We start from the raw sequence: 12,743 nt of genomic DNA, 5'->3' as shown, positions 1-12,743 counted from the left end.
GTCCACCTGCCCTTCAATATGTCCACTTGTCTTTCCTGCTTTTCACACACCAAGGTTTCTTTCATTCCAAAAAAAGCAAAACCCGTATTCCTAACAGCCTTTCCCTTATGACATCCAAGTGGTCCCCAACCCTCTGCTGATGCTGATGGCAGTCAATTGCTGCCACCCACTTGTGGCCAAACTTAACTGCCTCTCATCTGGCTTAACCAGCCCTCATCTTCTGGCCATTCCTCCGGACTCCCTCGCCCCTCCCTGCCTGCATCTGGGTACCCCTGCACCTTCTTTTGCCTCTCCAAGTCCTTCCCAGTCTTGTCCTTGCCTCGTCACCTCTGTCCACTCCAGGGTCAGTCCTGTGCCTTTGGCCTGGGGCTTCGCATCCACTGCCAAGACTTGTCTTTGGCTCCCTGGTTCACGCCTCCAGCTGACCTGTACTGAGCTAGCCACCAGCCATTTGGTGTACTCCATGCTCCTCAGCACTTCAAACCCAATGCATCTCTCCACCCTTTCTGTAGGATCGCCCACCTTGGCAATTGGCTGAGGTTTTGTCTCTCTTGGGAAACAGTGTACAAGGCTCCTGGGGTGTTGGGAGGGGGGGGGGGGATGAACGGTAGGTATAATGAGGTTTGTGTGGATGTCAGGGATGAGGCCCACTTCAAAGGAGGACCTCCATGCTACAGCTAGGGTTCTCTTAGCCCAAATAGGATCCTGTCTCCCCCTTCCTAAGTCTCCCACTCTTCCTAAACTTCTTCCCCACCCTGACCTCTCCTACATCACTCCTGGTACCTTCTGCTTCAGTCTCACCCATGTCATCCCTGTCCCTCAGTGAGCTGTGGGTTCTGCCGTGCCTTTACTTACATAGTTCTTGGTGCCTGGAATGTCCTGGTGGCTTGGTCAATGTTAAAGTCATTGGAAAGATGTCCAAGGCCCAGCCTTGTTGCCGGGGGCACACCTAGGGATCCAAACGCAGAAGGTCCTTGTGCTGGGACTATGAGCATCTCACTTGGGGCTAGACACCAAAGGGTTAAGTCCCATCCCAACACCCCTCCCCGCATCAACCAGGAAAATGCGTCCCTCACATCCTGCATAAGACCCGGTTAAACCTCAGGTGGACTCTTTCGCTATCAGGCAGGTGGGATGACCTCTTGGAAGCTTGGTGCACAGGTTGGATGAGACTGAGAAGAGGAGACATCCCTTTTGGCATGAGTAATGGGGGTGGGGGGGTGGGGGGCAGAGGAATGGGTGAGCCGTACCACTCAAGATTCTCTCTCACTTGGTAGGGAAAGGGTGCAGGGAAATCACAGCAGAGCACCCCCTGTCATCCGATAAAGAGCTGGAAAGGACCCAAGGAAACCTGCCAATCTTCCTAGGCCAGGCCTGCGGGGGGCGGGGCGGGAGTCCCCGAGCACTCCCATCCGTCCCCCGTGTTGTGCCTCTCCCCACAGACGGTAAATATTGGTGTTGTGACTTCATTAATAAAGGCTTCTGTGAGCCTGAAAAACATGGAATCAGGATGAACTATTTTCTGAGCTGTGGGCTTGCCAGGTTTGCTAATTTGGGAGTTTTTGGGCCCTCTCCAGGGAACAAACCAAAGTCTCTCTCAAAGACACACAGATGCAGCCAGGAAGGGGAGCAGAAGCCTCAGAATGATGCTCCCTTCCCTCCCCGACCACTCCTCCCCCTGGAGATCAGGGCCTGCAGGGGTGAGGATGGTGGACAGGAGCTTCCAGGTCAGACCTTCCCTGAAGCAACCTGCTGGGCTATAGCCCTCCGCCGTGCTGGCCTCGGGGGCCCTGCAGAGTCCAGTGGGCTGAGGTGTGATGAGCTCCTGTGAGAACCCACGTTGCATGCACTGAAGAGGAGGGAATACCAATCCCGGGGAGCTGTTCGTAACTCTTGTGGCCCAAGCCCTGGGCCTCACATCCAGGGAAGGACCTTTACACATCCTCTTGTCCTCGAAACTTTCCGGGATTGGTCCCTCGGGCCTCCACAGCCGCGTGGCTCGTGCTCTTAGCATCTCTGCGCTTGGCTTACACCAGCTCCTCCTCACAGGGGCTGTGATTGCTTCCCGTGGGGCTTTGTGGAACTCACGCCTCGCGACCAGGGTTCTGGCCAGGAGGGAGCCAGGCTGGGCCCACAGGCCTCTCCCAGAGCCCGTGCTCCAGGGCAGCCATGCAGGGGGAGGGGCAGGGCGGCCAGCAGGCTGAGCAGAGCAGGCCCAGCCAGCTTTCCTGTCAGACGGGTGCTGCCAATTCGGAGCCAGACATCAGAACAGGTTTAACCAATTACCCGAGCGCCCCATCTGCTGTCTGGGGCGTGTGTGAGGGTGAGTGCATGTGAGGGTGTCTGTCTGGTCTGGGAGGGCTGTGGGCGTGTGTGCATGAGTGTGACTGTGTGGGTGTGTGTGGGCGGTCGGCTGTGCACGTGGGCAGTGTGTGGCTGCATGTCCCAGCTGTACCCCCTCATTTGTCAAAGACTGTGGCCACCAGCTTATGGTCTTCCTGTCTCCCCAAGACCTCCACCCAGCACCCCAGCCTCTCATTCCCTCTCACCTCATCCCCACCCACTCTCAGGCCTTATCAGACCCCAGAATTGGGGCTGCTCTCAAATCCCACATTCAGCTGTCCTTTCCCACCAGACCCCATGTTCCTCCAGCTCACTCAGTTTTCCTCCTCCTCCGCGCTTTGACCTCATGAAATTCCCCTGCCGCAGGCTCCTCTATTCTCTCTCCAACATGCTCTGTCCCACTGTTCCTTAGTTGCACCCGCCTGGCAAAATCCCAAACTTGCTTGAACCTGTTTCCTTGTCTGCCCTTGCAGCTCAGTCTGTAAGGACACCAGGCAAGCTTGCTCGATGGCCCCCCCTGGAGGTCGAGATCCCAGCCTCAGCTGAGGCTCACCCCTGTTGATAAGTCCGCTCTCATTCTCCATAGGGGACGTCTCAAAGGGTCATCCTTCTCCTCATACCTCCTCTCCCTCACCCTCAGCAGAGGACTTGATTTGCATCTTCAGAGAGAAAAAGGCAGCAGTGGAAGAGAACCCCTTCATATCAGACAGGGGCCTGCAGGAAGAGACGGCCCCTTCAAGTGGGGCACTTTGAGGAGAGTTGAATAATGAATTTTGGAAAGCCAGCAGAGATGTTGCAGTGTCCCAAGGTTAGCAACAACGGGGAGCTCACACAGCCCTGGTAAGAGGCAGGAGCAGTTACCAGAACCTGAGAGGACAGCTGGGCGGAGAGGGCCCCAGCTAGGGCTGCAGCCTTCAGTAGCAGGAAGCCCTCAGACTGCAGTGGAAATGGGTGGGGGGAGGGCAGGGAGGAGGTAAATCCCCCAGTCTCACTCTCCTCCAATCACCAGTTTCCTAGTGGTGATTCCCAGTGGTGGGAACCAGACATCAAGTCCATTTGAGCCAGCCTTTGGGATGGAGAGCTGATGGCAAAGGGTGCAGAGCTGATCTGGAGGGGCCAGGGAAGCTACCCTCTCACCCCGCAACTTCCCGCACTCACACCCACACCACCTGCTTCCAACCCATCCTCTCCACCTGCCTCCTGTTACCACCCAGGCTCCTCTCTCCTCAAGGAGGATCCTCCCCGCACCCTGGAGGACCTCTCTCCTGGGTGGCTCTTTTTCTTCTCTGCCTTTACAGTCTCTTCCACTCTCACCCAATAGAGTTTCCACAGGCCCGAGAGTCTCCCATCTAAAGCCCTCCCTTAGCCCCATGTCATGCTGCAGCCATTGTCATGTCTCTGCCCACCTCACAAGAATTTCCTAACAGGCACTCGGTGGGCGTCCTGCTAACTTCTCAGCCCAGGAAGATCTGACTTTTGCCCTCACCGCACTCCACTGAGATCCTTCTCTGCAGGTCCTTGGTCTTTATCTTCCTTAAACACTCAGCACCAACTAAGTATGTGGACAGCTTCTCCTACTTGAAGGATGCTCATCCCTTGTCCTCTGGGTTATCATGTCTCCTTATCTTCCTCCTACCTCTTGTCTAGTTTGCTAGGGCTGCCATGACAAGCACCACAGGTGGGGTGGCTTAAACAACTTCTCCTCTCACAGTTCTGGAGGCTGGAAGCCCACAATCAAAGTGCCAGCATGGTTGGTTTTTGCTGAGGCCTCTCTCCTTAGCTTGCAGATGACTATCTTCCTGTTCACATAGAATTCTCCCTCGATGCTTATCTGTGTCTCAATTTTTTCCTTTTTTTTTTTTAAAAAAAATTTTTGTTGATTTTTAGAGAGGAAGGGAGAAGGATAGACAGATAGAAACATCAATGATGAGAGAATCATTGATCAGCTGCCTCCTGCATGCCCCCTACTGGGGATTGAGCATGTGCCCTTGGCTGGAATTGAATCTTGGACTTTCTGTCCGCAGGCCAACACTCTATCCACTGAGCCAAACCAGCTAGGGCTAAATTCCTTCTTCTTATAAGGTCATATTGGATTAGGACCCACCCTAATGACCTCATTTTACCTTAATTACCTCTTTAAAGATCCTCCAATACAGTCACATTCTGGGGAATTAAGACTTCAACACATGAATTTGGGGTGACACGATTCAGTCCATAACACTTTTCTTGGGGCTGTACTTCTTAGCAGCCTCCTGTCTCTCTGTCCAGGCCTCAGAGATGGGGACTCCTCAAGGTAACATCCCAGACCTTCCTCTTCTCACCTCACATACTACCCTGGGTGGTTGCGCTGTCCGTTCAGCTCCAGGTGCTGTCAATAAATAGACAACATGCCAGTCTGCATATCCAATCTCGAACTGCCTCCTGAGTTCCAGACAAGCACCCATTCATTGTCTCGATATCTCAACTTGGTTATCTTGTAGGAACCTCTATTAACTTGTAAAACAGAGTTCATTACCTCCTTTGCAAATCTGTTCTTCCTTCTCTGTTCCTTAGCACCAAGAAATGGCGCCACTATCCATGTCCTCAGCTGCCCGAGCAAGGAACTTGGGGCCATCTTTGACTCCTCCTCTTCCCCACAGCCAATCACCAAGAGCTGAGCAGTGGCGATGTCTTCACTTCTCTCCATCCCCATCCCATGACCTGGCCCAGCCCCCATGTCCCCTCACCTGGGCTGCCACAGTGGCCTCTTCCCTGGGCTCCCCAGCAGTCTTGCCAGAGTCCACGCTCCACTCCACTCTGTTGCCAGATGAATCCACTTCCCCACTGAAAGCCTCTGATGGCTCCCAGCTGTCCTTGGCCCTGCAGCAGCTGGCCCTCTTTCACCTCCAGCGTCTTGCACCCTGTTCTCTAACAACTGAGCTTCTGAGAGCTGAACCCTGGACGGAGCAAGGGCCCTGCTTACTGTCCCTCCTTCTGCCAGGCTCACCTGGGCAGAGGAGAACCAGCTCAGGTGGCAGGGGTCCGCCCCCTTCCCTCACTGCCTCGCTGAATTGCATGGGCTCTTCAAGGGGGTGTCGTCTGCCTATGCCTGTTTGCCCATTTGTTCACCTTCTCTTTCCTATTTTCGTTCTCCCCTTCCTTCTCTCCATCCTTCCATAAGGCCCAGGGAACTGGGGGGAGCCCAGATTCTTGCTCCTTGTGGGGAAGGAGCCAGACTCAGATCTTAGACAAGGCTGCCAGCAGCTAGTGCACCTCAGAGTGGGTCATGGAGAGGGAACACTTCTCGGCTACGGCCCAGAGAGTCACCTGGAAGCATGGGCATGCGGGGCGGGAGGGGGGGAGGGGGGCATGGCGGGGAGTGGCTGAGAGGTTCCTGTGTGGCAGGCTAGCCAGTGACATGGGGACCGGTGAGATGGCAGGAGCGGCAGCAGCTCTGGGGACTGGGGGAAGCTGCATTCTGAAATTAAGGCGAGGCTCCCCAGCGCCTTGGGAAAGGGTCACTCATCACTGCCCTCATCCCCCAGCATTCAGACTCTCCTTCTAACCACGGCCTGAGTGGGAGGAGGGAGGCCCCAGGGGCCAGCGGGTGGGAGCCACATTCCTGGAGTGTTAATGATCTCTGGGCAGGGCAGGAGCTGAGACCCCAGACCAGCTAAAAACAACAAACAGCTCCCAGGAGGGATTTGTGTCTGTCCCGAGAGTCAAGGATTTCCGACACCCGGATGGGGGTTGTGGCCAGTGGGGCTCTTAGCAAAGAAATTCCCCAGAGACCAGAAGCCCCCTGACCCAGGAGTATCACTTTGGATCAGACCCTTCCCCCACCCCTTTCCCTCCTCCACCCTCCTAGGGAGGCCCAGCACCCCTGACACTGGGGAGGTGAGAGGAGAGTCTGGGTGAGTTCCTCACCTAGTCCCTCTAACCTCTGTCCACCAGTCCAGCTAACGATGCTGTTCCTGGCATTTTATCGCTAAGGACACCACAACTCTAAGACAGAATATGCTCCACACACATCTGACCCAAGGAATGGGTGAATGAGTGATGCTGGGGCCAAGCTGGGGCCGGATCCGGGCTGGCCAGACCCCAACCATAAACCCCACCTCCACTGCATGGTCACCCTGCAAGAGTGGAAGATGCTTGGAGGTCCCAGCGCTGTCAGGAGGCAGCCAAGGCCTGGCCCTGAGGGACTATGGAGGAGTTAGAAGGGGCAGAGTTCCCAGGGCTGGTGCTGGACACACTGTGGACATCAGGTACCTTTCCACTTGGCTCAAACCTTTCCACCCTGTGTAGCCTCTCTTGGCCCCCAGGCAGCCCAGAATGACACCCACCCCACCACCACCACCACTCTCCCTTCTAGTCCCCTTGACATAAACAGTAGGAGAATCTACCGAAATCCCTTTTCTACTCTAGTTCCTTGCAGTGGGGCCCTTAGTAAGTGCCCAGCAACCGCTCTGCAAAGGGGGTTCCTTCTGCAGAGTTTCAATTCATCTCCGTTGTCCAGCTTCCTGCCCTCACACGCTCTTCTGTCCTTCCCTCTACCCTTCCCTCTGACCCCTCCTGAGCCTGGGTCCGCATCTTCCTCAGGGGCCTTCCTATAAAATCCTTGCCTAGCCGTTGGCTTGTTCCCACTGTGTTTCCCTGCTCCCACCTCTCCACCCATAATTCACAAAGCCAAGCCTTGATGCTTTAAATCCATCATTTATTGCCCACAGTTCATTAGTAGTACACAAATCACAGAGATTGAGAAATTTTCTGAGAAGGTTAAAAAGACACTGCAAAGTAACCCAGGTATGACCGAGGCCCAGGGCTGGGAAACCACCTTGCTTCTGTCCACGGGCCTGTTTCCTCTCAGAACCCCACCCTTCTGCCAGGGTAGAGGCCCAGGACAGGACACAGTGCCCCTCCACCTCCTCCCCAATCAGGACGTGGAACGGGATGCTGGCCATCCTGACTCGGCAGCCATCGTGACAGCTTGGGCTTTTGGTCCCTGCACATGCGGACTGTTCTCTGGAAATGGGAGAGGGGTATCCCAAGCCTTCAGGAATGTTTGAAGTGACCAGAGGAGGGCCAGGCAGATACACCAGAGCTGGAGAAACAGCTGCAGGTATGGCCTGGATTCTGGCACCGCTGGGCCAGCCCTGCCCTGACTCAGCCTCCTCCCCAGACATGAAACCATCTTCCCATGAGGCCTCCCTTCCTCTGGCCTCAGCTGAGAGGGGCTGGATGTGAACTGAAAGTTTCCCCTCGTGGTGTTTTTCGCAGCCAGACCAGGGCCTAGCAGCACGGCTCGCTGAATCTCTGACACCGTCACCCTGAGCTATAAGGATCCTTCGCTGCCACCACCCCTACCAGGAGGAGCCCCCTGAAGTCACCTGAAACTGCATTTGGGAGCATCACCGGAAATCAGCTGGGAGATACAGTAAATAGGTTATGAGATGCAGGGGCCACAGGGCTGGGCCGGGGCAGCCAGCCCAGAGGGAGATGGAGAGATCCCATCTCTGCCAAGCCTCTGGAGGGGGTGGGGGTGGAGCTGGGGGGAGCAGTTTTGGTCCCAAGGTAAAGTGCACAAGAATAAAACCCAATAAGCCCTGGCCGGTTTGGCTCCATGGATAGAGCGTCGGCCTGTGGAATGAAGGGTCCCAGGTTTGAGTCCGGTCTAGGGCACATGCCCAGGTTGTGGGCTCAATCCCCAGTGGGGGGCGTGCAGGAGGCAGCCAATCAATGATTCTCTCTCATCATTGATGTTTCTGTCTCTCTCTCCCTCTTCCTTCCTCTCTGAAATTAATTAAAAATATATATATATTTTTAAAAAAAGACCCAATAAGAGGTGAGGTGGGGTGAGTTTGCAAAAGAGGCCCCAGACGTGCCCAGGCCCCAGTCGCTGGCACATTCACATTATGGCGGAAGTAACGCAAAAATACCTGACCCTCCAACACCACCGCAGCCCTTCCCTCTGCTGCTCTTCCATGCGTGTCGCTGCCTCTCCCCTTCCTGACGGGCAGTGGGTGGGCTGCTCCTTGGGAGAGTGGGGGCCCTAGGGCTGCACCCTGCAGAGCTGGCTGGGAGGTGAGGGCAGCAGCGGCTTCTGGTGGGAGGTCTGGGGCCAGTGCCTGTAGGAGACCCACCTCGCCACAACTCCCCCGCCCCAAGGGGAGCAGAGCCTATGGCCAGGCCTCCGCTGCCCGGCACTGCCTTTCCCTGCACGTACCTGTCCACCTCCAGCCACGTCTCCCCAGGCGGAGTCAGGCACCAGGGCAGGGGAGCCCTGAGGCTGCATGTTGAAGGCTCATTCCAGTTGGGACCAGGTGAGAGGTACCTTGAGACCCATGCGTCCTCTTTTTGGGGCCTTTCAGACGAGAGATTACCCTGTTCACCCCACCCAAGCCCTGATTTCCTCTGCAGAGCTTTCCCCTTTCCTGGCCCGAACTGGAAGGGAGGCGGCAGCCGGCAGCCAGGGGCCTCAGAGGCCAGTGCAGGCTGAGAGGCGGCAGGTGGGTGTGGCTCCCCACTCCAGCCCAGGCATCCATACTACCTCCTCCTTCACAACTGTAAAGTGTTTGGCAAAGGCCCAGTGCTCCCAGGAGGTGGGGTCACATACAGAACAGCAGAGTCCGGGTCCTGAGGCCAACTGCTGGCCATGCCCACAGGGACCTGCCCCTTTCCCAGTCCAGTGTCCATGTTGGGATGACCAGCATCTGAACGGGACAGGCAAAGACGGGATCTAGCTGGAGGAGCAGGCGGGAATCCCTTGATCCAGTCCTCGGGCTCCAGACATGGGGGTGGAGGCTCAGAGAAGGAAGTGGGCTTGTCCAAGGTTACGTCGCCGGCCAGAGCCAGCGCCTGCTTTGATTCCCGGGTTGATGCTTCCTCTCCAATAGGTGCCTAGAGATCTGGCCTTTGTACTCTCGGACACGGGGCCCTCCTGCTCAGTGGCAGTCAGCCTGGCTCCAGCCCCACACTCGGCCCTAATGCCCAGCTTCCAGCCTGGCGCCAGGGAGGAAGATCTTCCTGCAAAGGCCGGGCTGCATGCCCCCGGCTCCTGCCCAACATCATTCCTTCTTGGGGCTTCCTGCCTGGAGCTGGGGTCATCTCCGGGGCCTCCCATATATCAGGGCTCCATGAAGGGTGATGCCAGCCCGTGTGCCACTGGGCTTCATGTAGAGGAATCGGTTCTGCAGGTGTGGCCTGGATCTTGAAGGCCGGCCACACTCTGAGCCAGCTGCCCATGGAACCTTCCAGAGACTTCCAGTGCTCCTTGATTTCCTGGGCCACCTCCTGAGGACCTTAGTCATAGCTGGCTCATCCGGCGAGGTGTAGACTGCCTCCCCTCCCTTCCCTACCCCTGAACACCCAGGGAGACGTCGGTCTTGGCCACAGCAATATCTTAAATCTACCAGCCCCACCACCAAGCCAGCCAACTCGCCGCAGGCCTACCCCTACTCCCACCACCAGACCACCTGCTAGCAGCATCTGGGCAGCTGCAACCAAGGCTTGATTCTGATAAAAAATAAAAATAAAAAGTATAAAAGGATCCTAATTCTACCCTGTGGGCACTCTACAATTTTTCAGCTTCACACATAATTGTGCTGAGTAGAGTTTTGGCAACCCCACGTAAGGCCCAGAAATGCACTTGATTATTTTTATAGGAAATGTGTCAGAATTCCTCTCCCTTATGTTAACAGGTGAATAGATTAGTCTCCCTACCACTGTGGATGGAGACCCCCCAACCCCCAGGTGGTCCAGGACTGGTGGGGCCAGCTTGCCCTCCCTGCAGGCACTACTCACGAGACCCCTGCCCCGCCCCCAGCTCCCCAGGCTGGACAAGGCTGCATCCCCAGGCCAGCCGGCCACCACTCACAGCCCCTTGTTGTACACCACTGTCCGGCTGCTGGTGGCCCGGGCAATCTCAGGCTCTAACTGGGATGTTTCGATCTGAGGAGAGAGAACAGAGGGAGGAAAGGTGAGGAGGGTGAGAGGGGAGGGGTGAGTGGGGAGGCTGGGAGTAGCAGTTAGGACTGCTCTGGAGCCCACAGTTGCCCCTGGCACCCCATCTTTAATTTTTTCTGCCCTCCTGCCAAGGGGCTCACAGTATCCCTTCCTGCCCAGGCCTCTTCCTCGGACCATGTGTCCATGCAGGTGAGCATCCTATGCTCTGGCCTCTGAGTTCTGTATTTCTCTCCAATACCTTGTCCATTGTGCTGCACAAATCCCTTCTCAGGGCCACACCCTGGACCTGGTCACCAAGCAGGGCTGCTCTACCCAAACTCCTTAAATCCAAACCCTACTCTCTCAGACCCCAATCATTCCAGCATCCCACTCACTCTCCCTGTCTGTTTTCTTTTAATATATATTTTTATTGATTTCAGAGAGGAAGGGAGAGGGAGAGAGAGAGAAAAACATCAATGATGAGAGACAATCATTGATCGGCTGCCTCCTGCACATCCCCTACCAGGGGTTGAGCCCACAACCCGGGCATGTGCCCTGACTGGGAATCGAACCATGACCTCCTGATTCATAGGCCGATGCTTACCCCTGAACCAGGCCAGCCAGGCTCCCTGTCTGTTTTTAGACCACCGAGACCTCAGGGCTCAGCTTCCCATTCTCCTCCTCTAACCTGGTCGTGAAGGGCTATCACTTCAGCCCCAGGTCCTTCCAGCCCTGACTGGCTTTGGAGAAAACCCATCATGCAGTCTCCTTGTCTCCACTTGAACCTGACCACCTAATGGAGACATTCAACATTCAGGGTCCTTGACTTTGGCCGGATCCTCACAGTAGCCAACCTCACCCCCTGGCCACATCGCCAGTCACCTCGCTCTCCCATTCTCCACAGAGGCCTCCTCATCCTCAGCTGCCCCTCGCCCTGAGCAGATGAGCCTCCTCACTACTTCAGGGAAAACAACAGAAGGCGTCAGAAGGAACCCATTCATGTCCCATCTCCCATTGGTGTCCACACTCTGCTCCACACCTGCCCTCCTGCTACCCCACCCTCCCCTCAGAGGTGTTCCCATAAGCCCAGCTCCCCCGTCCCCTCCAGGAGCCCACTCCTGGGCTGCCCTCCCTCTTCCCCACCTTTCTCTGGCTGACTCCTGCCCTCCAGCATTTCCACACAGACCAGCACCTTCTGTCTAAGAAAGACCTCCCCTCAACCCCACGTCACAGTGTAGCTTCTGCCCGGCGTCTCTCCTCCCAGCAACCACATTCCTTTAAGGCACTACCTACAGCCGTAGCCGCCTCCACCTCCTCACCTCCCGCCGGCTTTTCAACCCCCAGGAAACCTGGCTTCCGTCCCCACCACGTTCCACAAAAAATCTTTCTCCCCAAGGTCACTGCTAACCCCCCTTTTTTGTGTGTGACATCCACTGGACACTGTTCAGGGTCCCTGGTTGGGCTCTCTTCCCTGCACACACAGCCTTCTCTGTGACTCCCAGATTTGAGGAGTCTCCAGCCACATTTCCCCCCTGAGTCTTGGGCCCACAACGGACTGCTTACTGAACATTCCTGTGATGTCTCCTGGGCACCTTAACGGAACCTATCTAAAATGGAACTGAATCCACCCCTGCCCCAATCCAGCCCGCCATGCTGCCACCTAAAGGTGCTCTGGCCGGACACCCTGGGGCCCAGGCACAGGGTGCCACAGACCAGCGCTGGCTGCAAAGAACTCGGTGGAACACAGGCTGCGCATGTCAGAGGCCAGCCAAGAGGGGGCTTGATGTGGACTAGGGTGGTGGGCATAGCAGTTTCTGGAGAAGGGGAACCCTTCCCCTGTAGTCCCGGGTACGCCAATACCCAGGCTCTGGCCATCTGAGAGGGCCAAAGAGACAAGAGCTAGGCTCAAGGCCTGGGCCTCTTCCCCGCCCCCTCGCCTCAAACCACCTCCCCGTCCCCACCCCTGCTGGCCTCTGAGTTCCCTCCACTCCACCCGCTCGCCTCGTCCCCACGCTGCCACTGACACAATGCACAGCGCCCACGCTTAAAAATCTAAATGCTTTTGAAAATGTTTAACCTAGTTAGACAAATTAGCAAAAATTTGTGCAAAACAATTTAGGTATTTAAAATATTCAATGTTTTTAAAAAACTGGAAAACTGTTCTTAGCTTTCAGCTGCAAAAACCAACAAAATATAACATCCCAGCAATCTTACCATGAGGTGTAACATAACCCTTCGGGAAAGCTGTTAAACAGCTACTGAGGCATCCTGGGAAATAGCACTTCATTTATTCAAATGCACATATGTCAGGCTTTTGCACCATATGTCATTCCAAGCTATTTACAGTAATAATTAAATCTTAATCAACGTTTAACCTCTGTAAAATGTTTGAAGAATCCTAATCACCCTTCAGACTGCACTAATGAAGGAGAAATATATAAACATAAAAGGAAAATGATGCATAGATATCACGCTGG

General features: G+C 55.6%; 1 protein-coding gene across 3 annotated transcripts in view; it reads right to left on the bottom strand.

Moving 5' to 3' along the window:
- Window positions 1-8,746: 8,746 nt before the first annotated feature.
- Window positions 8,747-12,743, bottom strand: part of SFXN5 (sideroflexin 5) — a 100,103-nt gene continuing 96,106 nt past the window's right edge. For all 3 annotated transcript variants that reach the window (XM_036334128.1, XM_036334130.1, XM_036334129.1), the window contains one exon: window positions 8,747-10,272. In XM_036334128.1, coding sequence (XP_036190021.1) covers window positions 10,195-10,272 — 78 coding nt within the window. In that variant the 3' untranslated portion in view covers window positions 8,747-10,194. The remainder of the gene's footprint in view (window positions 10,273-12,743) is intronic.

The sequence above is a fragment of the Myotis myotis genome, unplaced genomic scaffold (assembly GCF_014108235.1).
Source record: "Myotis myotis isolate mMyoMyo1 unplaced genomic scaffold, mMyoMyo1.p scaffold_m19_p_14, whole genome shotgun sequence".
Taxonomy (NCBI): Eukaryota; Metazoa; Chordata; class Mammalia; order Chiroptera; family Vespertilionidae; genus Myotis; species Myotis myotis.
The sequence above is the reverse complement of the archived record's forward strand: the minus strand, read 5'-3'. Positions and strand labels throughout refer to the sequence as shown.